Below are 24,741 nucleotides of genomic sequence, written 5' to 3' on the forward strand. Positions count from 1 at the left end.
GATGATTCGTGAAGGTCACTTCTGTCTGATGACAGCGATACTGAGATGAGTTGTTGAGGATATCCTGAACCTTTTGTTTATAAAATGTTTATTAAGCATGTTTATTTATTCCCAGTATTGTCGCAATTACTTATTATCAGCAGAGTAGCTTTGCGACCCTCCTGTCTCTGTACCCTATGGTGGCCCTGAGAGGCCAAACGGACTGTAACTTAAGAAAACACCAGTAATAAGAAAAACGCTGCAAAAGCACACAAAACACAATGGAAACAGGAAAAAAGAAAACAGAAATAGAAAAAACAAAAACGGAAATAGGAAAAAACAGATTTCCGAAAGAAGAAGGAAGTGTTTCTGGGGAGACAATAACCCCAGAAACACTTCCCCGTTTTTCCTATTTCCGTTGTGTTTTGTGTGCTTTTGCAGCATTTTTCCTTATTGCTGGTGTTTCCTTAAGTTACAGTCTGTTTGGCCTCTCAGGGCCACTGTACTGTACTGACAACACGCTGGCTAAACAACAACCAAAGCTGCATGTAAGTTCACATTTTGCTAGCTAAATGCTACATCCAGATGAACAGAATCAACCTTTTGGGATTTACTTACCTGGATGATTGAGCATGCATCTTTGGGTGTCCTCAAAATACACTTGCCATCTGATAAATAGTTTGATTATATCCTCACATCGTATGAAAGTTTATTCGCTTAGGGCATAAGCCCAATAAAGTTGGACAACAATGGTATTCTTTATAAAAATTGTGCTTATTTACCATTTATTTGCAGTTTTTTATCAAACCATCTCACTTTTGTGCTCCTATGCTCTGTGCAGACGATGTAATAGCGTCTTGTGAGCCACCAAGCCACAGGGATTGGATCACATTCAGATCAGAAGACACTACAGATGCTTATTAATCTGTCAAGTATTTGTCAAGTATTTAAAGCTGCTTAGCACCTCAAGAGAAATATGGTCCTCATAGGTGGCAATGTTAGAGAATGAGCTTTTTGTGCTTTCTATTTGGATGCACCTATCTCGTATCCAAACACAATACCCATGTTAAGTCAACAAAAGTCAGCAAAAGTATTTTATTATGCCAAGCACCAAACCACTAAGCGTCAAACATGCATCACAGCCTTGAGCCAAAATATAATTATCTGCTGAGCCAAATGCACGTGTTTGATAGAGGATTGGGAAAACAAGAGAAGGAAGAGAAGGAAGTCTGCTTGATCAGAGATTTTGCAGATTATAGGTACAATAACCTTCATTATGTAAATAGATTTTTTTTTGCACCTTTTAAAGGAAATGCACAGGCATATGATACTACAGGAACATTGTACTAGGAACTGGAATCTTTTCAATATTACATAAGCAGTAATTATAGAAATGCATCAACAAAGTAGGGCTGAGGAGATTTAGTTCCTTTCTGCACTATAGTGATCTTTGTATTTGCAGTGCGAATTTATTTCTCAAGTAGTTACTTGAAATTCTGAGGTGTTATTAGCCCTGTGGATGGCTACTACCAGTCTGAACAAATCCTCATCATCTGTTTCACCCTTTTCTGATGGAGTATAATTTAGTTTTCTTGCATCTTGCATCTTGCACTGGTGATGTCACGTGCATTTATGATGAAAGCTGGAGAAGTGGTACCAAGTCCCAACTCGTGGCACACCCGCAATACCAAGCTAAGAGCGTACATATTATGGGTTTATTTCTGTGAAGTGGCAGGAAATGACATCTTTATATACAGTATGCCTTAAACCCATCCCTGTAGCCATTATTTCTTTATCCAGAGTCCTGCTTGCATTGGTCTGAAGCTCACAGTGCTCTCTTCTCTGTGTGGTTGTTGTTTGACTGTCGCTTCCAGTATTAGGGTGTTCAGTGTTAAAGTTGAGGCAAAGTGACAGAAAGTGTTGGGTGAGTCTATAAATAAATTTCATTTCCACTGAGTCACCACACTGGTGCCCCCATGCTGGCGTATCACAAGTTACTAAATGGTGCAATAGCATTTCCATTTTAGGTTTCAACCGAAGTTTTGGTTATTTTGAAATAGTTTTAATTGTTCCTGTTGTACCGCTGTCATGTAATGCAGGTTTTCTCAGTTGAAAAAGGTAAAGAGGCAGCCCACATAGCAGACAGGTCTGGCCCGGATCTGGTGTCAAGCCAGCACTGCTGGCTGACTTCTGGCATGGTAAGTGGTATGTCATCCAGATCTGGGCCAGGCCTGACGTAGATGACACTGTTTATGTGATGGCATGCCATATCTGGCCCGATTATGGTTTGGTTTATGTGGCCCAAGCCTATAGAAAACAGGTCTGGCCGGGATCCGGCATCAAGCTGGCGCTTCTGACTGACTGGTTTCATGGCAGGGTGTATGCCAACCAGATGTGGGCCAGGTCTGGCAATGATGGCACTATTTATGTTCCTATTTTCCTATTTTAGTTAGAAGACCCAAATGCCATGTTGCAATGCTATACTGCTATGGTAGCCAACGTTTCAAATGCAGGCTTGACAGGTCTATGAGTGTACACTTTATCCAAAACCTGGTGAGGTTTTACTGCTGTTGACCACTGGATGGCTGTAGCTCAGGAGATAAAGCAGGTCACCAACTGATCAGAAGGTTAGTAGTTCGATCCCTGGCTCCTCCAGTCTGCTTGTCAAGAGTGTGAATGTGTATGAATGTAGTTAGGAAGCACTCAGTGTAGAGAAAGTCTGTGTGAATGTGGCATGTTGTGTAGAGCGCTTTGAGTAATCTGGGAGACTAGAAAAGCGCTATATAAGAATCAGTCGTTTCTCTGTCTGAACAGAGTTTTGTCATGTTACTTTTGCACTATTATGTTGCGGCACATGTTGTTATTACATGGCTTGATTAAGGTACTCATTAAGCTGACATCTGGGGCCAGAGCTGAAACTGTTCTGGGCCAGCACAGGGCCAGCAGTGTGTCTGCAACTGGCCCGTGGCTGCACACAAATTACACATGGCCCACATGCCGCAAAGAATGATGGCCCTTTGGTGGCCGAGATCAGGTTTGCCAGAGGTTGTCCACACATGGGCCAGCACAGGACCACCAGTGTGTCTGCAACTGGCCTTGTGCTGGCCCACATGTGGGCCACCTCTGGCAAACCAGATCTGGGCCACCAAAGGGTTGTCATTCCTTGTGGTATGTGGAACATGTGTAAGCACATTGTGTGGGCCAGATCCGGGCCATACCAATTTTGCTATGTGGGAGGGTGTAGCTAGTGCTTTTCCTTTGCCTGACTAATAGTTTTTAGCAGATGAAGTAAAATGATACAGATTGATTTCAGGTCTCAAAATGTGGTAGTTTATCAGTTCATTCAGTCGGGCACTCTCAACCTTGATCAGTGTCTATTTCTTTAATACAGGGGAGACCCATACATCAAGCCAAGGCGTGGGTCCAAGATTTTAAAAGTTGCTGACCAAAGCCAGTGTTATTCTAGCTCGTATGGAGCAATAGAGCCAATAGTCAGGTTTTACTAAGATAAAACCTGACAACCTCTGAGCAACTGTCACCATGCTTAGATAGCCTAATACATACTCAGGATAGTCATTATTAAATTCAAAAAATCTGTACAGATGTTTCCTAAGATTTTTCACAAATTGTACATGATTCTCCGTACTAATGCTACTACTACTACTGAATGTTTTGATGTGAAGCAGAGTATTTTACTGACAGAAGTTCATCTTTCAGACTTTATTAGCACACATCATCATATGTCGGCCAAACATCGGTAACAGTTGGTTAAAATAGTGAGTGTTATTAAATTAGTGCATTCCTACTCATCGTCCACTCTTCTGTTTCAAATGTGGTTTGAAGGAGAAATTTTTGCTTTAAACAGTCACAATGATCATGATTAGAGATTCCCTCTGAAACATTTGCTGTGATATAATGCCTTCTACCTCAGTGTATATTAAAGTGCACTGCTAATCTAGGACCACATCCGGTGTGGTATTATAGTCTCTGACGTGTGTGTCTCACAGCAGCTTATAGGAACGCTGGATATGAGGAGCATCTCAGAAGCTCACGTACAAATCTGTCAGTCAGAAGTTAATCTCCTATTCGCCCTGCTGGCTAATCACAGTAGTGCTTCATGGCCTGCTGCAGAGAGAGAGAGAGAGAGGTCAGGAAAACAACCTGTAAGGAAACAGAAGCAGAGGATGCCAGTATTCATGGGGGCAGTGGTAATGAGAGGCCTGAAGACAGTTAACACAAGATTTTCAACCCTTGTGCATGTTGTGTTGGGAATATTTCATTCTTTTTGAGCGTTAATTGAATAGCAGCAAAACTACTCCAGTCATAGAAACGCAAGCCAACTCATCTGCGATGTGCCGAAGACAATGCTTACTCTGCTTACAGTGAAGTACTATAGAAACTCTGCTGCCATACAAAGGCAGAGTGCAGAAACTACAGAAGCAGTCAAACTGACAAAAAGGTTTTTACTTTATTTTAATTTTTATCAGTTAGGGCATCAAAATGTACAACAAATAGTCCATAATGCTTTATTATGGGATCTTTTAAGGTTTATCAGACATTGCCACACAAGCGAAAAGCATCTGAAAAGGGGAGCTAGTGCTCTACCTTTGGAGAGCAGAAAATGTTTTCTCTGTTTGTATCTGGCCAGTGCAGTGGTTTCCACTCTTGCCTCACAGCAAGAAGGGAGTGGGCTTAATTCCAGCCTGGGGGCTTTGTATGTTCTCTCTGTCCAAAGACATGATGTTAGGTTGATGGGTAATCCTAAATTGCCTGTGGGTGCAAGTGGTTGTTTCTGCATTAGGTCTGCGACAGATTGGGGATCAGCCTTTGGCAGCTGGGATGGATGGAACTGGATAAGTGGAAGAAAACAGATGTCTTTTAAAACTCATTAGATATTAATAATGAAATACTAGTAAATACTGACTGAGTAGCTTTCATATTTGAACTACCGAGGATTTCGTATGACCATCGATATTGGACTTTAAAAAGCCATGTTTAGTGCAAGGTAAATTCTACACTGGCCTCTTATGCTTTTCTATCATAAATAGCTTTATTTTCTCCCTGTAGCTGTTTGGAGGGTTTCCTTCATTCAATAACAGCATGAGATTTTTCCATTATTAAGCTCCATATGCTTTGTGGTTGTGTATCTGTGTAAATTTTACCTTTATGTGAACACCAGAACACCAACAGATGGTTGTTGGATGCTTTAGTTAAGCATTTTCTGCCGATTTGAGGCAGCTGCTGTGTGCAGTGGCACATTCAGAGGACTTAAACACAGCTTTATGTGTGACATGATGTGAGGTTACAGTCAGGCTATTCCCTCGTCAGCAGCTATTTTTATACAGGAGTGACCTGAGCCGTTTGATCCTCATTTCCTGCTTTAAAGAGATGGACCCTAATCTGATCATTTTTATCATCCTGACTTTCAGAGGTGCCAAGTCTGAACTCATTGTTTTAAAGTAAACTGTTAGCTGATAGACTTATTAGCAGCTCATCAGTTAAGTTATGGGCATGTGTAATCTCTTAAGCTCCAGGAAATCTTTTTACATTCATGGACAGAACAGGATGAGATATTTGCTGCCTGTCATTTTTCCAGGACACAAAATATTACAAAATAGTCAAGAGCATTTAATGAGTAATCAAGCACACTTTAATTTTCCTTTTGTTTAACGTTTTTAGTGATACATTAATGTCAGCAAATAGGAAAATTTGTCATAGTTTGGGGCTGCATTTCAGCCAGTGGTGTTTGAGATTGTGTCAAGGAATAAAACTCAGAAAATTATCATCAGATTTTGATCCACCATACAACATCATCTGGAAAGTGTCTGATTGGCAATTTTCAGCATGCAGGATAAGCATACCATAGAGAAACACACAGTGGAGCACTATCAGTCGTAGACTGGGCTCCCCAGAACACAGACCTCAACATTATTGAAGCAGAGTGGGATCATATTGACAGAGAAAAGAACAAAACGCTGCCAACATCCAAAGGAAAACTTTGAATGTCCTTCAGGGAGCATGGAGAGCTGTTCCTGAAGAAAGTAATTCCACGAAAGCTTTCCTAAGAGAGTTCAGAATGTGTTGAAAAACAAAGATGGTCTTACCAAATATTGTCTTTACAGTTTGTTAGAATTTTACAAACTCTGTTTTGCCTCAAACCCCATATGTGCTTGTAGATCTTTTAACAAATCTCTGTAACTATTTCCCATTTTCCCAACAAAATACAAAGAAATGATGATTGACTCAGACTTGCACAGCACAGTCGCTTTGTCAGCTTTTATATGAGCAAAATAGATATGATAATTCACATCCTGCTTTCTTATAGTATTTAAAACATCTTAGGTCTGCTTTACTGGACCTGGGTGTAAAAAACAGTCATTGAATGTCAGACACATTTCAACAGATTAAGAGCCTTGAAAATTACACTGGGGACTCAATTAAGAAGGCTCATATGGCCCCCGGGCCTGTTAGAATGTCATCAAGCAGTGGCAGCAGCAGCAGTATTACAGTTTGAGATTACTCATTACATAAACACCCCCACCACCCACCAAGACGCATAGAGAGCCACACATTTAATTACAGTATACACTAAATTGACTGCAAACACAAATTCACACAAGCACAGCGATACTTTAGGGTGAATCAGTGTTATTTGATTCAGGTATCACTCGGGAATAACGATCAACAAAAACTGTCTGGCTCTGCTTCCCTCCTCCTGGGATGACGTCTCGCTGCAAAATTGCTTACGTCAGAGCCAGCGAATGGAGGCAGACACACTCACTGTGTGTTGGCAAACGGAGGTGATGCTTTAGATGAGGGCTTGAATAAACATAGCCTCTGCAGTTGCTGTGGAAAGACTCATTTACTCCCACCAAGAGCATCACAATGTGGCATTAAGTCTTGCATAGGATTAAGGATTTTTGGAAAGCAATGTGGAAATTCTAGTCTTCCTACATGGGCCTTCTGTTGTTTAGTTAAATAAAAAAAATTTCTGTCTACAATTTTTTGCTTAATTTAAAGTTTTGTAAAGATATTCCTGGTTTTCTATGGTGGTATAGGATTTGAACCCAGAACCCAGTTCTGGGTGTGACAAACAAAGGAGACCACAGACAGTCTTTGAGTGATGCTGAAGATTTTTATTAAGTAAATCAGATAAGCCGTGTATCAGCCATATATATTAGTCAGTACATTTAAATCACCTGAGTTTGTGAATGGAAAACAGCTTTAAATGCTTTAAAGCCTCCTGAGCCCAGCCTGCTCAGGTTTGTTCGATCTCTAACCAGTTCAGCTCCACCCTCAGTTGCCTAAAAGTAAACACAGCCAGCATGGAAAGAACAACACAAGGTCAGCTATAAAACCATCACACAGCCCACAGGTGGCCTAAAATAACAGCAGCAGACACCTTGTGTGACAAACTGCACAGAAACACGTTGAGTGTTTTCTGATGTTTGTTGAGTTGTTTGAAATGTTGCATTTGAAGTTACCTGGCATTTAAAAGATGTGACTCCTTGTAGTCTAGTATAATATGGTGCAAATGGTGCGGTTGTTTTGCAACTTTTGTTTCCACATCGTTTACATCAGTCATATGTGATAAGCATCGATCATGGACATACTAATAGTATTATTTCCCCAATTTAGGTGGAAACTTGGGCAGTAGCACAAAGTAATCAATAAGTCTCAAGCGTGTTAAACCTAAAGTAATGAGCCTGTTACAAAGATGTAAGTAGTGCAAAGTACAGATAATTGTGTGAAAATGTAGGGAGTAAAATTTAAGCATGCAACAAAAATAATAAATATTCAAGTAATGGACAGATATCCAAAAATTCTACTTAAGTACTGTAGTACTTTAGTACTGTAGTATTTTAGCTGCCACCTTTGGCATTTAACCCCAAATAAACAACCTTGAAAATTCTTCAAACCCTTGGATCTGAAATCAGCCTAAACAGATATTACATGCTAGCATGACATAGTGTCTAGAGACTACAGAAAATCCCAGTTTGTAGACACAAGCCTGCCACTGTTTAATATCACAATGGTTCTGTGGCTACTGGGTTTCAAGCTGTTGGGCTGCAACTCCATCGTTTCTTGTCTGTAGTCATTTGCGCTTGTGTGGTCATAAAACTAAGAACAATACACGCATACATGCATGTTAGTAATGGAAAAAAATGATATAGGCCACCTGAGTCATGTGCAAGGATTTTTCTTTTACTGCTTGATGTCTGTACTATGTTCAGACTCAGAGATAATAAAGCAGTTGCTTGCTACTGAAAGGCTAGGTAGGCTTTTTCACATCCTATTTTCAAATCCTATAAACATCCATGCTCACTAATGACCATGTAAGGGATACACAGTATACATCGTATGCTGTCCATGACAGTTTATGGCTTCTCACTCAATTGCCTTCAAGAATGTCTTGTGTTTCCTTTGCTGAACATAATGATTGCCGAAGATACAACTCACGCCAATCAGGTCTGCTGTTTCAAGCTCTGCTGCACAAGGTCATTTAGGAGAAACTCTTGTAGCTGGACAGTCCATCGCATATTGTCTTTGAATGGCTTCCCTGAACTGTTTCGTGATTTGTAGACTGTTTGAGTGGCAATGTGGTTCTGTGCGGTGATTTGTCCCATGAGAGTGGCCCTGCCTCTGCCATTGCTGCCGTCAGCATCTCTGCTACAACTGTGCATGGATACAGGATATTGGCATTTACTGAATTCAAGGTGGCATCTTTTCAATTAGAGGCCAGTAAAATACCTTTTCAGCCTCTCGAGTGGCCTGGCGAACTACAGCCAAGGGGGCCCCGGGAGTATAATGATGCCTGGCACAATAGTGCCACTGTTCTCCAAGCCGTTCCCAGGAAACCACACAACATGTGCCATTGTGCACTGTGCTCTGCTGCCCAACCACGTTGCCTGGCTTTAGCCAGAGATACCAAGAGGCCTGGCTGCGCAGTGAAGCTCACAGCAATGTGGTTGGTAGGACAGGTTCAGAGGACTGCTAGGTGAGGAGTTTATTCAACGCACACTGTATTTGATGCGGTGAAACATTTGTGAAAAAAAGAGCTGGTACATTTAAAAGAGCGGGCTGTGAAACGGAAGAAGCCTGAGAGAAGAAGGAGAGCTGAGTGGTTGCCAGGAATGGTAGTACAGAAAACCCTGAGCATTGTGGCAATGCTGAACCCTCTTCAATAAAAGGGGAAACCAAGAGAAAAGTGACAAGCAGAAAAATGAAGGCACAAAGACGGGTAGAACTGGTTTGTAGCTGGTCTTGGCTGGTTCTGCTCTTTTTATCCCAGTGCTGGGGATTTAAACATTTGTGTGTTCCTCCTTTGTGGCCCCCCAGTGTCATAGCTTCCACCGCTGTTTATGCAGCAGACCAAAGGAGAACATTCAGGGCAAGCCAGATAGGGGGCTTTAGACAACAGCGACCAGGAGATACATGTCACTGGGGCTTTTCTGGGCCTCTCATGTCAGCTGGTCAGCTAAGACAACAAAACACTACAGGATACCCAGGAAATAGAGTCCTGATGCAAAGCCCAGTGTGTCACAGCTAACTCAAAGATGTGTATGCTTAGTGTAGACCTGTCAGCTGATGTGTTAATTATTCATGGCACTTGCCAAAACATCTATTTTAGTGGGAGCTTATTTTTGCTTTTGATTACAGGAGGAAATGTTGGCTAGTTTTACAGTCACGTTGATCTTGATTTACTTCCATTTCCAGTGTGTGGTTTAATAAAAAGTTCATTTAAAAAAAAAGAAAATTTTAATTGAATTCACTGAAATTTTTCGCATTATTTTTCTGAATCGTCTGAGTTGTCTTTGCCATCCTCTTCTTAGCAGTGGATAAAATCATGAGTGTGGTGTTTGAAGATACAGACACCTTTGAATGACCTCAGTGATTCTGTGATTCTTTTCATTGTCTTGTTGTTATTACATGCCAGAGAACTGCCATAATATGGATGATGTTTCATTGCAAAATGGTCATCTTAAACTCCTATTTTTTTCTCTTACAGATCCACCGAGGAAAATAAGAGCTTCACTTTCTCGCAAGAAGTAAAAAAGGTCACATAATTTCAAGGGACAAATTATTAGCTACTGTAGCAGATATGAGTGAGGATAAACCAGCAGAGACTGTGGAGAACACTCCAGCTGAGGCGAGTGCCATTCCTAATGGGAAAGGCCATGAGCCTGGGGAGGAAATCTCAGCATCAGCCAAAACACCACTTGCAGAGGACGGTGAAAAGTGAGTATACTATAGATTATTACAGTGTATACTTGTGTCAGTAATGCACAACGATATACAACAATGCTTAACCAGTTTTTTCCACTTAATTATGTTGTTGATATGCACTTTTCTTTTTTTTTTGCAAAGTTAAAATGTCATGTGTTTTTACATTTAACAAGCAAATCCTAAATAATATCAGTGTTTGAGGTAATCTGGAAGCTACTATCACTGAAGTAGTCATTTAAAAACAAAAGGTAAAACAATGTTTGGAGTAAATTTGGATTTCTTTTATTTTGCTCATGTTGCCTTTGGAAAATACAGGTCCATAAATATGATCTATTACTTACTTTTTAGTAGTCAAAGGTTGGTGTTGTTTCAATAAATCACTAAAACAATTTAAAGGTTTTAAAAAAAATTATTCAGTCTTGGGTCTCAAAAGTGCCTCTAATAAAACAGAACAAATTCTCATAGCAAGATAATGCCAGAGGTCAAGGAAAATGCCAAACTGGATTCTTTACCTTAAATGAAGTAAGTTGATTTCTTCAGTGGCTGCTCTGACTTGAAGTCTTTACCTGTGGCAGTCCAAAGACAAAATACTGTATATGGGTGGAATTTTTTATTTCAATCACTATACTCACAACACATTGAAGACAGATACAGTGCAGTAGATAAGTTTGTTCTTTCCAGTTAGACCGATTATTCTAACCTGCTGCCTGTGGCTTAGCTGTGGCCTAATCATTAGAGTGACTCTCATAACTGAAGGCACAACCCATGTAACAGCAAATAATGGATGAATATTACATGTCTTTTGAAGTGCCTTTAAGTAAAATATTCTCATATCGCCTTCTCAGTTACTGTACCGGAATTTGTGCTGGATAATGGAGTGAGCTCAGTGCCTAATTATCATGTCACTGGCTGTCTAGCAATACTTGTTGTATCCTGTGCCCATGTAATAGATGGGATAATTAAAGCGTCTCTCTCCAGGACACAGGCGATCATTTATAGACAATCCTTTCACTGTAGTGTTATTGCTCTTATTAAATTATGACTCTGGGTGTTGTTTTTCCACTTTGTGCTCTCGTTGGGTGATGGATGACCGCTCCCTACGCTGCTTGTAGGGAAACTGTAGCCAATAGTGCCCAGAATGCTAGGTACGTATGATGCAATAAAGGAGCAAAAAATGTTTCACAGTAAGTGTGTGGCATCTGTCTCACCTGTTTTCTCTTTGTGAAAATTAAGGCAGAAACACAGTAAGGCTGTTAATTTGAGTGTTTTTGCTCCTAGTGCAGCTCCTTTGTCCTCCTCTGACAGTTTTTGTGATTGTTAGTCCTAACAGGACTGAAAATGCAGACACCAATCTACCAGAGAGCCAGGAGTTCTTATCAGGCGTGGAGGAGAAGAAGACTACACGCTTTACAGATGTAAGTTCAAACGGCTTTATTAGAATTATAGGCAAAGCCTGCAAGTGCTTGAAGTTATAACACGCTTACTCTGGCCCTCTGTCTCTTGTCGGTTGCAGTTTGAAGGAAAAACCTCATTTGGGATGTCTGTCTTCAACTTGGGCAATGCAATCATGGGTAGTGGAATCCTAGGACTTGCGTATGCCATGGCCAACGCGGGCGTCGTCCTGTTTTTGTAAGTTGTTCATAAACGTCCGATGTGAGGAACATGTTACTTCCTTGATTGCACGTTAACCGCACTACTTCACTGACACGCCTGATTCATTCCCTCCCTCTAAGGTCATTCCAGGTCGAGATCGGCGTCACTCATAAATAGCACCTAATTGAAAAATATAATTGTTTTGTATTAACCCTGCAGCAGAACTTCATTATGACACAGAAACCGACAACACCGGGCACATTTGTTTGATAAATAATGACTCAGACAGATCGTACTGGAACTCATTTACATGTGCTGTAAACAAGTACATTTGCAGTAACAGATGCAAAAAATTACCACTTTTTTTTCTGTGCGGTTGTTATTCTACCTTCAGACAGTGCATGTGGGTGCTGTGTGTGAGAACAGCTTAACATTTAAAATAGCAGTGCAGTCTGTCAGATTAATGACGTCACAGTCCGCTGCAGTTGTTATTTTCTGTCCAATTACATGCACTGGAGGTCTTTTGACCTTTCATTGACAGAGTTCCCATGCTCTCTATGCTTGATTGGGCCATTTATTTATTTATTGTTGGTTATGGTATTTGTTGAAAAGACAGAAGGCGATCAGAATGATCATGGGCCATCTGACCTCAGGAAATCACATGATAGGGTGGGGTTAGGTTTCACAATGGGCTCACCCAAAACTTTGGCTGATTGTGACCTACACCTGTCTTCATACTTTGTCTTGTGTGATTAGGTAGAGGATCATTAGGGGGTCCATTGTCCCTCCTGGGGGGACACTCCCATAGGGCTTAAATCTGGCACTCTCCACCATTTGATCCTAGAACTGAAGAAGCTTCTCAGATGAGAGGTGAAACGTCTCAGAGTCCAGACGCTTTTCTTTCCAAGCTCCTTAGACCACGATGACCTGGATGACTGAGAACCTTCACAGACGATCAGAATGATCCTTAAAATCTTGCAAACTAAATACTAAATTGCTTTAGATTTTGTTGTTGTGTCATCTCCTGGCATCATCCAGCATATTTTTATATCTTTCTGTCATGGTAGCTGCAACAATCACATGTTAAAGCCCAAAGTCCCAATCTTTAATGCAAAGAGAGGGTCATACAGGTTCAGACAAGCAAACAAACGCACCAAGGCAAAAATCCAAAAACAACAAAAGCATCATTCATCTATAAAGCTCACTGGAAACACAAAGACGCTAGCAAAAATACTCGAGCAAAATCTCAACTCCAAACAAAAGAACTCAAGGAGAACAGAGTAGAAAATGTTGAAGGGAAACCACAAGACCGTCTCTCAAAGGAACGGGGGGACGCAGGGGAGTATATATACTGAGGGTGTGATACACGGGTGTGGCCGTAGACTGTCGGGACATAGGACAAAGAGCGGAAGCAGAACTAACGTGTGTTGGATGAAGGTGAACAATTATAAAAAAAAAAGACATGACACCGCCCTATCTGAATCCCATTCCATTATAGACAGGTCTAATGTATCCATGTATCCTATCTTAGCATCAGTTTCATAATGACGTGATTTATAGTAAGACATAGTAATAATCTGGGGTGCAATATAGCTCCTATTTCTTTTCTAAAACAATATTAAAGCTAACGTGTTGATTCTATACTGGACTGATGAGCTGTCAAAGCTTTGCGTGATTTGTGGGGTCTTAATGTGCATGTTCACAAAGCTTATAGTTTGAAGATTAATCTGTTTTATTGCACAGTTCTGAAAAATAACGAGGTTTGTGTTTCTAGAGGATAATCCCATGGGTGGAATCAGCACTTTCACTCATCTTCTTGTCTTCTTGTCATCCCTGATTGATGGTGAGAGACTGTAAGGTGGCTGGTGCTGAACCTACACATCTTTCTTTGAATGATTAAAGGGCACTGTTCTAAGACGCATAGCACTCAATTTCTTAGAGATTTCTGACAGCCACGGTTTATTGAACTGTCCTCCAGTTAAAGTGAAACGTCAAGTAATAAAATGTATAGTAGCGCTGTGTCTTTGGTGTGCTTGTAGCTTGATGATCGATCTTTAAATGCCATTCCAGGATACTACATCCTTGTTTCTAAATGTAAATCTGTCTTGATCCAAACTGTTTCATTAGTTTGTGCCATACAGCCAACCAGTGATCATTTAACAATGTTTCATTTAAAAATTGAAATCTGAGGCCTCGCTTATTTCAGCAAGACATTGCCAAGCTGCAATGCACACAAAATGTGGTTATGCTGCACATATACCAACACCATGCATCTGTGCTGAAAGCTTGCAATCCAAATCAGTAACCCTATAAAAAACTGTTGCTACAATAGAAAATGAAGAATATGACAAAGTAGTCCATTAACCAACGAGCATGTGTTTTAAGGAAGAAATCACTTTTAAAAATAGTCGACATACCATTAATATGTTGCCTTTGAACTGTTTTCAAGTGGATAGGTGCATTTTTACAGCATCCAAACCTTTTGTATTTGTGATGTTATTTCCAAGGCAATTATGTGTGCGTATAGAAAGCTCCTTATTTTGAACTTTGTTGTGTGAATGCAATAGAATTTTGCTTGACAGTAACCAACAGCTGAAACTAACTCATAGCAAATAAGCATGTGCGAGTTTATAGTACGTGACCAAATGAAACAAGTAGTGTCTATTTATCCATCCTGTTATAGATGAAAGCCTCTTCCTTTTTGTCTTTTTGTCCATATCTGTATGATCTTGTACCAAACAATAGAGCAGCAACTGAGAAACAAAGTCAGGATCAGAGACACCATTTGGCAAGAAATGCTGGAAATGTTTCTGTGCTCTAGATAGGGCTTCAGGCTGTCGATTGCTTCAGAAGTCCCATATAATCTTTTATTGAATGCACTGGTACTTATATAGTGCTTTTGTTACTCAATTTGAACACTCAAAACACTTTATCACTATGAGCTTCATGTACACAAGTGCTGTTTTCCTTATCCTACAGCTTTCACCCAAGGACTCTTTGACATGCAGGACGGTGGAGTCAGCGAACCGCTAAACCCGTTTTTTTTGTTTTTTTGTCACACTATCATACAGTGAACTGTGTCATTCTGAACACAATACTAGTGTTTGCTCAAATAAGTGGAAAAAAGACAACAACATAATAATATAAATGAATGAACTACTATAAGCTAAATTGCATATGTTAATATGTAATTATTTAGGCCTGCAGGGCAACAACCCACATACTGTAAGTCATTATTGACTGTGTGTAAGTCAATAGTTACATGTATTTTAGTTGACAAACTGTAGGGATGTCTGAACAATATGCATGCATGATGTTTAGATGTTTACGCTCACTGAATAATTCATGAAATACAGTTCAAAGTCACGTTCCACACTCGATTTAAACTTCAGCGGGTCATCTTTACCATTTTCTGCCTAAACGCATTAAGTTGCTACAGTGTGATTGTGAGATTAAAAATTTGTGTTAGAGTGCAGTTGAATAGGTGTACCCAATGAAGTGTCCAGTGAGTGTATACCTTGTATTTGTCTACTATCTGTAAATATTTATGGTGAATGCTGACCAGATGTAAGGTGATTTAAGGTTCAGTTATATCTCCAGATGTTTTATATCACCCCGATTTTTGCTTGTGGGTGCTTAAGTGGGTCAGTGTCACTGGTCTGGGCAGGAATGCAGTGGGGTGGAAAGCTGAGAACAGAACTACAGTGACCCAAGTGTGTCAGTCTGTCTGACTGTCAGCAGATCTGTCCTCCCACTGCCACTTGACTGACTAAATCCTTGCCCTCAAGTCAGCCCAGCATTCTTTCACATAGTTGGAAAAAAAACCCCAAACAAACAAAAAAAACTGTAAAGTGGCCAAGAGTTGAAGGAGAGGTGAAAGACCGGCTGCCTGGCCTTTCTAAAGCGAGGGAAATGGAGAGAGGAGGGCGTGTGAGAAAGAACATTAATAATGTTGCCAACAGTAACAGCAAAAGAGAAAGGAGAAAAATAGTTGAAATGAAGTGGACGGGGTCTGGGAAAGTCAGTATATCACGTGTGAAACGTAAACGAAATTCTTAGAATTGTGATATTTCTCTAAACTTCTCTTTTTAAAAAATCCCAGTAAAATGTTAGAATATTACATTAAAGTACTGGCAAGTCATCTATATAAATACACATATCCATCTATAAATACAACACAAGTAGACCATGTCTTTGTGGTTACTCTGTGCATGTATATTTATACACTAAGAACATTTATTTTTCAAATCTTTGCTAATATCAGCTCTGATTTCTAAACAGAGACCACTGCAGATGGTCAGGCATCTGGAGCGGTGTCTGTTTGAACAACGGTGGCTTGAAAAAAACAGAAACTCAAAATAAAATATATTTTTTAATGAGCACAACAGTGAAATCTGTTTTTGAAGGAGAATACAATTAGCCTGTTCCTGTGTCCAATTATATGAATCGAATTATCGAATAGAAAAGAGAAAAGAGAAGAAGAAAAATTGCAAAACAAAAGATCCTCTAAGGAAATAACTCAGTTCTTGAAAATGGAGAGAATGACATGTTGTGGCTGAAGTAGGTTATTTCCCACTGTGGAATAAAGAGAAGGGTGATTACTGTTTACAAAGGATTTTGCTCGTTCTTATTGTCTGTCAATCTTAGGACTGAAAATGTTTTTTTAAACAGCCCATCTGGTGTGTGAGCCGTTAGTTATGAGGCCAGAGGGGCACACAGGGTAACCTCCTTGGTTCAGCTGGAGTAACAATCTGGTATAAATCGAAGCCACGGGGACACCAGTTTTCCTACGCAACTATAGATAATGAAAGCTTATTGTGCAGCTGTATAAATAACCTCTGGCATAATGTGCGGTGTAAAAGTGTTACATATAAAACCACATTTTTTTTAGGGTTGTTGATTAGTCGTGAAAGTTGGTGGGAGAAGTGGCAGTAATGTTCATCTGATGTTGTCCTTTTGTTTCAGGTTACTGCTAACAGTGGTAGCAGTGCTTTCATCATATTCCATCCATTTACTGCTGAAGTCGTCTGGCATTGTAGGTACGTGTGGAGCTAAACGATGTGGATTTTCTCATTAGCATACATAAATTGATTGCAGTATCGAATGATTACAGTGTGTGAATCCTCTCTACTCTATGACCTGGATTTAATCCATAAATAATGTTCTTTTATCTCGCGGCCTTTATCCCTCAGGCATACGTGCATATGAGCAGCTTGGATACAGGGCGTTTGGCACCCCGGGGAAGATGGCGGCAGGTATCGCCATCACGCTGCAGAACATTGGGGGTGAGGTCACACACACTGTCATCTTCCCCACACTGCCACACTGTCTTTTCTATTATTTTATTTTCAGGGATATTTATATTATTATTGATATTATTATCTGCTGCAATATGTTTGTACTAACATATGTGCTTATATGTCTTGTCCACAGCCATGTCCAGTTACCTTTACATAGTCAAATATGAGATGCCTTTGGTCATCCAGGCTTTTCTAAAAGTGGACAAACCTGCAGGGTGAGTTGCTAATGCACACAAAATATAAAATACTACAAATATTTGTTTGCTCACTTTTGCAACGTTTGATATCAGATCCAGGGAGAACAGAAGGCGCAGAATGCAAATACTACTCTATATAGTACTCTTCAAAAGTTTTCATTGCAGTTTTTAAGGTGTTCTTGAGCGATAGTTCTACAGGCTTTCTGAAGGTCATTCAATATTTTTCTTTAGACACTGGCTGCATTTTTGCTCATTGACCATCTTCAGATGAATGTTGCTTTTTTTGGTGCTCATATTAAACCATCTAACACTGTTCTTTGACTCATTCAACAGTGAAAAAGGCCCTCACTGAGTTATGCGTCTTCACATAACAGAAAACTTTGCAAAGAAACTATTTTTGGCCCTTTTTACTAGCATGCTTTTACAAAAACACGTCATTTCCACCCATTTCTTTATCCAAATCTACAACAATACAAGAGATAACAGAGGAAGGCATAAAATAGTATTTTTGCATCAACAGTGTGTCCTTAAAAAAATTAAGGAAAATTGTCAAGTGCAGGACAAAAGAAGTGGCTGATTAAAAACTATTAGCAAACAGCAGATGGAGAGTATCTGACATTTTGACATTTTTGTTGAATTTATTGTCAGTATGTAGAGGGGAAGGAGAGTAGTGTAACAGTGACTGTCTTCAGCCATCTGTAAAACATGGTGGCGGCTGTGTCATGGTTCGGGGCTGCATTTCAGCCAGTTGTATTGGGGATTTCATGAAATTGATGGAATGTGGAAAAGTGCAGTCAGATTTTGATCCACCATGCAACACCATCTGGAAAGCGGCTGACTGGCTGATCCCAAACACACTGCCACCGCAATAAAAGCATATGCGGGTGTAAAAACACACAATGGAACACAATCCATCACTGATAGGCCTCCTCTACACCTTGACATTATTGAAGCAGTGTGAGATCATCTTGATAGAGAATCAAGAAAACTGCAACTAACATCCAAAGAAGAGCTTTGAATGTCTTCCAAGAAGAATGAAGAACTGTTCCTGAATTTTCCCAGCAAAATATAAGAAAGTTAGGGGTGGCTCAGCACTTTTCCACAGTACTGTATGTCAAAAATCTGTTCTTGTAAAATGTAAAAACTATATTTTGGTCTTGTCGCTCAAATTATAAATGCTACATTTCAATATTTTGCAAAAGTATGATAATGCACTTAAATCTGGGTCAGTATGACATTTGCTGACATCCACAAACCTCCTCACACTACAAAACGTAGTGTACTCTTCTCAATGGGACCTCATACAGTCATTCTGCGTCAGCAAAGATTTCAGCATCCACAGAGGAGTCCTGCCAAGCTGCGGCAGTTGTCGGGCCTGGTGCTGCTCTGGATGCGCTGAGCAGCTGGCGTGAGAACAGCTGTCAGGGTCACCCCGGAGGAGGAGAGCACCGCGACCAACGAGAGCACTGACATCAAAACACCGCTAGACTCCACAGCTGAAAATGTAAACCATGGGATATCACTGGTTAGTGCAGGTGGTCTCAGGGACAAACAACACTCCCTTTCTTAGATGGGATTTCAAGTGTGATCCTGCCCTGTCAGCCTTTACCCCAATTAGAGCTTCTCCTCACCTACCTTTTTGTTTTTGAGAGAAGGGGTTGAAGAAGGGGGGAGAAATGAGAGTGTACAAGTTACAGTTGCAAGTTACTCAGCCTTCAGACAAAGAGGCTTATGGAAAACTTTAAAGTGGAGGGACTGTTTCCTCCAAATTATAAAGCTTGCCACAAAAATAGTGCATGCACATTGTTGGCTTTTACCTTTAGAGTGGGGAAAGAAGGCTCACTGCTACATTTGCTCGTAAAAGTTTAGATTGATGTGTCACACTATATGCAGTCCCAGTAGAAGTAATGTACTGTGACGCAGCGTCCACGTTGTTTTCTGGTCTCAGCTCTGTTTTCTCTGTGTAGCAGTCTCGGTGCTGTGGGTCACGGTCAACAATCACTGTTTATTTGAAATGACAGGCTAGATTGTCCCAGTGGCATTTCATCCTGTCAGTGGGTGCGCGTTTATGTTGCTGGACTGTAGAGGGGGCGGCAAAAATAATAGGGGAGCATCACATCTCCTAACAAACACAACCATATACTAAACTGTGAATTTAATTTAAATATAAATTTTGGTGTTCTCTGTCAAATGGTTTTGTTAAATCCTGCTTGTGCTGCACACAACCTCAACAAACATTTAAAATATTAACTTTAACATAGATCATTTCCTTTGTCTCGTATGCACGGGGTTGCATATATTTTGACCACCCTCTGCATATGTAAACGTGTCCGTGTCCTTTTGTGTTTGGGTGTCTTATGTTGCTAGCTCACATACACAATTAATGAACACTGGAGACTGTGTCAGCGTGTTTGATTACATGTTTGATCGCTCAGCTTATGATCAGGTTGCTGGTGCCTCAGTGTCCAGAGGGCTGTATCTATATGTTCTTTTGAAGGTAAATTGTGATTCTACATCTGTCTTTTTTAAGGAATTGTGTGTGTGTGTGCATGTGTGTGTTTCAGTGAGAGATTGTGTCCCATAGGCCAGATGGCTGTAGGGCAGGGTAAGATGAGGATAGACAAGGGATAGATGAGCCTGTTCTTTTCTAAGATACGTGACCGTGGGTGTGTATCCTTCAACAGATGTTGCATCTCTCACCTGACAGAAGGCTGGAAATGAATCACCCCATACTGTGTCCTGCTAAAAATAACTCACAGCTTTCTTCCTAGACGTTGCTCTTCATGTGACTGTAACGTGTGGCCCGTTTTGTCAGAGGAGTCTGTTTTTTGTATGTTTTGCTCAACTCCACATATGAATCTCTTCTTTGTAGCCAAGATTCTGTTTTTCCTGCTTTGCACAATATGTAGTCGTTCCCTGTGTTCCATATAACACTGATATGATATGCAATGATAGTCAGATTAAATACAAAAAAAGTATATACAGTATATTATCTAAACTCATAATATACTAATATAGAAGAACCTCCTTTATGACAACATCCATGTTTGTGTCAGTGTCCATGTTATTCAAAAGAACTTTGGGATTAATGTTACTGAGTATAGTCTTTGTTAAATGTGACTCTTATCTTAATTTGCAGAATAATAACAGCTGACAGGTCTGGAAATCCATTTAATTAGAGACATTAAAGTTAAACTTTTTATGTCCTGTCATGTCGTGCCATGCAAGAGCCCCTAAAAACCCTCTCATAAAAATATTGAGGAACGTGACCTCTGCTTCCTTGTTACAGCCACAGCTTTTTGTGTCGTGTGCTACGGGCAGCAAAGAGGCTTATATTTTCACCTCTAAATGTTTGACTTCAAGCCAGCTGGATTTTGTTTATGCTCCTTTCTTTTCAGATGTGAATTAATTTGCTTGGCATATTTGTGGCGATAAAGAATAATCCTTTTTTTAGCGTACTGTGTAAGGTGTTCACACATTTTTTTTTTCTTATGCATCGTTTTGACATTTAGCTGTTTCTGTCTTGTGTTTCTGCCTCTCTGCAGTGAATGGTACCTGAATGGGAACTACCTTGTGATCATCGTATCTATTGCAATAATATTACCACTGGCTCTCATGAAACAGCTAGGTGAGTGTGAAATGTCATGACTTTTTTTGGAACTGGATTAAGTAGGAGCTTATTTTTTGCTGCTCATGCTAAACTGTGGCTCATACAAGGCCAAGCAAGGCAGTATATTAGAAATATGAATGCAGTTCTTCTCTCGGCATCCTGTTAGCTCGGCTGTTTTCCCTCAGAAAATGTTTCAAACAGAAGGAGGACCCCAGGAAAAGCTTAAAGCCTAGAGCTTAGTGCTAGCTGGCTTTAATTATGCAGCTTTAGAGAAGCTGCTGGCAGCAAAGCTGTGATGAAGAAGAATCCCTGATTGATAGAATGCTAACATTGCGTTTTAGTGTTATTATAACCCAGGGGTAACATAGACTAGCTCATTTAAGCCAAGTTTGTTTGACTTAAAATGATTTAGTATATGTTTTTGTGAAATGGTCTAGTCTGGCCTAAACCTACACTCTGGTCTAAACTGTCTTAGTCAAACCAACCTTAGATATTACAAAAAATTTGGCTCCTAAGATTTAAAATACTTAGCAATCAACGATGCTTTGAGTAGATTTATGTCCACTGTCAGTGCTTAAACACTGAACCAAGCATATTGCCTAAATAAGAATTTCCTCTAACTCGTTTGATTAACTGATCTCATATCTTATAGTATTTTTTTTTTATCAAATATTTTAAGGCCCTTTCATACATGTTTTTGTTTTGATTTTAGGACAGTGAATTCTCTCTCTGGATGATGCCCATGCTTTATTAATAGTTTTACTGGCAGCGAGAAGGTATTTCAGGGCCAAGTGAGATGTTTTTTTGTTTTTTTCCCTTTTTTAGCAAAGAGGACAAAACTCAAATGTAAGACACCAGAACCAAGGTCCCAAAACTACAGATCTTTGATATGAGAAGGTAAAGATAAGTTAAATAACTAAAGCTACATCCATAGGTTAAATGAAGCAGGTTAGCAAATAGCAGATAGGATCCAGGTTCAGTGGGGAAAAAAGAAGCAAAATCTGAAAGAAACGCTACGAAACAGCTTCAACATTTAAAAAGTAAAACGTGAAAGAGAACTCCAAACAATGACACACCTCCTTCTTTGTCACATCCCGTATTCCTCTTCTTTGTAGAAGTTTGCAGGTACAATAAAGAGAAGAGTTCATTCATTTTCTAAACTACAACTCTTGTGGCACACATTGCATTTCAGAAAGACAGTCGGATGTCGTGCATGATAAAGCAGCACAAAATAAAATAAAGGAAAGGAAGAAAAAGGATGTCTAGGTTGGAAATGACAAGAGGGTGCATATTTTCTGACCTCTTGTAAGAAGTCCGTGTCCTGTCGAGTCACCGACTGGAACAACAGAGCCAGTCGGTGCAGCAGTCTGACTCCACTAATGAGCTCTGAGCATATTAAGTCAGTTTATGCTGTGTGTTGTGCTGCTTTACCTCACATGTGATTAGTTATTAGTGATACCTTAGATGTTTCTTATATTTCATGACGACATGAAAGGCTAATGAATCATTTGTGTTACAGGATATCTGGGATACACCAGTGGCTTTTCACTGAGCTGCATGGTGTTCTTCCTCATTGCTGTAAGTCCTCTGATTTTAGCAACGCACACATGTAAACAACACGTCACATCTTTATTATTGTCTGTTGGGTGACAGCATAGTCAGATGTGCTGGGAGCCTCCCACCACCTATTTAGTATTCCCTACTGTCCCTACTCATTGCTATGGACTAATGTCTGCATGCGGCTGTTCCAGGCTGTGTTCTCTGTGTTTCTCTGACCTAGTTTTGGCTGCGTGAGCTATAATCCACTCTTTACTCTCTCTCTCACTCGCTCTGGTTTTCTCTCTGGGGGTTTCAGTGACATATTTTCTACCTGTTTATATATTAACTGCGTCCCAAAGCCTTCGTTTCTGCCTGACACTTTTCTCCTCTGCGATGAACAGGTCATCTACAAGAAGTTCAACGTCCCTTGTCCATTTACGGACTTTTCATTTAACGCTACCAGCACTACCAGCTGGATGAATGTCACAGATCCTGGTGGGGAGGAAGATCCTGCCTGTATTCCCAAAATGGCCAACCTCAACTCTCAAGTAGGTTCATGCATGTCACTCACTCTGCAAATGCACCTCCACTGCCATGGCCACTGACAGCCACCCACTTATTTCACAGTCATCTTCAGCATGTTGCCAGTGCCTCTTCACAGTCTAAGCATGGAAATCTTGGTTTGAAGCACTCAATTGCACTGAGCAAGAGATCAGGACATTTATCAAGCTTTTAACACTAGACACAACCCAGATTAATTAAAGTCTTGAAGGTGGACAGTGACCCATGAGCTGTCTGAAGAAATTGCTTTGGCATTTGGGTTCCTATAGTGACATCACCAGGTTTGCCCTCTCTGGGCCAAAGAGACAGGTAATGAGTGAAATGGGAAAGGCCTGACATTTTACTAAGTACATTTGTTTTGTTTTTTTCTTTACAAAGACTAGATACGTTCACAGCAGGATGGTCTTCAAAGAACCTTAACCACAGCTAGATACATTTATCAGTTCACTTTCTTTCCACGGCCTGTTCCAGGAAGCAGATTTAACAAACTGTGTGCGTAACCCTGAACTCCGAGTTTATAAACTCTGCGATCGGAAACTCCAGAACAGGGATCAGAGTTAACTCTGAGTATGTTCACATTGATTTATGAGCACGTTTGTGGGTAATAAAGAAGAGCCAACAAAAATGCCAGGATTCACCATGGCAACTGGTCAATAAAGACCAGAGCCTCAATTTTTATTCAGTGAAGCTAGAAATATGTGGAAGCATCTTAAGAGACAGGAAGCGGGGGGAAAAATAATTTTACTCAGTGCTCATTTTCTCTTAAGCGATATAGCTGTAATGGAGCTTTTAGTTACCAGTCAGTAAGACTCATTTTGGTTACCTCCAACAAAAAGGCATTTAAGTTCAAACTTTTAAAAATCTTTAGAATGAATCACTTGTGAACACATTTCATTATAAAATTGAGTCAGAACATTTTCAGTCTATCTCACGCAAATATTTACTTCATCCCAACAAGATGCCAATAACAGGCATTTTTTCCAACAATTGCAACAAGACAAATGTTTCTTCATTGAGCAGTGTTTTCAGTTTCTATAGCTTCATTTTTTTAAAATTTTATTTGGACAATTTATTTAAGAATTGTTTCAGTAATGTAGGTCTAGGTCTACATCTAGACCTAGGTCCACAGCACCTGTTACCACAGAGCTGAAAGTTTAAGAACAGAAACCAGAGAATTTCCATCATCTTAGGATTAACAACCTCAAGAACAAGCCCCAGAACATTAGCAAATACTGACTATTTCTTTTGTGATCTTCATGAAATCCTATCAGGATTTTATTAAAGTATGAAACTTTCTTTGCCCAGGCTAGTAAGACCAATTCCTGCTGCTTAGCAGCTTACCAGTAAGGCATTCTTAAATAGGCTAAAGCTGGTCTACAGCCAGGCCCAAGTTAATCACAGGGAAACAATTAGCTCTCTGTGATGTGTCTCGGGGAGTATTGGGCAGTAAAGGCGCGAGGTTGGTGGTAAGACGTCTGGGATGGCGCTGCTGTATCTATGGTGACCTGTTGGGGTTCATTTTCAGACGGCCTACACCATCCCCATCCTGGCGTTTGCCTTTGTGTGCCATCCTGAGGTGCTCCCCATCTACACAGAGCTGCGCAAGTATGTTCTTATAATGGCAACTCCTGCTAAGTTCTTGGATAAGAAATAAATTGCATAACAAAGAGCAAAGATACTGTGTCTGCTTTGTGCTTGGCTGATCATAACCTAGTCACATGCACTGCTTTCACTT

At 40.2% G+C, this 24,741-nt stretch overlaps 1 protein-coding gene across 2 annotated transcripts in view; it reads left to right on the plus strand.

Moving 5' to 3' along the window:
• LOC120731616 (sodium-coupled neutral amino acid transporter 3-like) overlaps positions 1 to 24,741 on the plus strand; it is a 34,186-nt gene that overhangs the window by 4,475 nt on the left and 4,970 nt on the right. The window contains exons 2-12 of one of the 2 annotated variants that reach the window (XM_040028714.1): positions 9,989 to 10,218; positions 11,319 to 11,351; positions 11,528 to 11,621; positions 11,720 to 11,835; positions 16,765 to 16,838; positions 16,992 to 17,084; positions 17,233 to 17,314; positions 20,842 to 20,924; positions 22,426 to 22,484; positions 22,847 to 22,993; positions 24,532 to 24,611. In XM_040028714.1, the coding sequence (XP_039884648.1) occupies positions 10,082 to 10,218; positions 11,319 to 11,351; positions 11,528 to 11,621; positions 11,720 to 11,835; positions 16,765 to 16,838; positions 16,992 to 17,084; positions 17,233 to 17,314; positions 20,842 to 20,924; positions 22,426 to 22,484; positions 22,847 to 22,993; positions 24,532 to 24,611 (998 nt within the window). In that variant the 5' untranslated portion in view covers positions 9,989 to 10,081. The remainder of the gene's footprint in view (positions 1 to 9,988; positions 10,219 to 11,318; positions 11,352 to 11,527; positions 11,622 to 11,719; positions 11,836 to 16,764; positions 16,839 to 16,991; positions 17,085 to 17,232; positions 17,315 to 20,841; positions 20,925 to 22,425; positions 22,485 to 22,846; positions 22,994 to 24,531; positions 24,612 to 24,741) is intronic. The other variant, XM_040028715.1, reaches the window with a different exon arrangement.

This window comes from Simochromis diagramma, unplaced genomic scaffold (genome assembly GCF_900408965.1).
Source record: "Simochromis diagramma unplaced genomic scaffold, fSimDia1.1 OVJJ01000483.1, whole genome shotgun sequence".
Lineage (NCBI taxonomy): Eukaryota > Metazoa > Chordata > Actinopteri > Cichliformes > Cichlidae > Simochromis > Simochromis diagramma.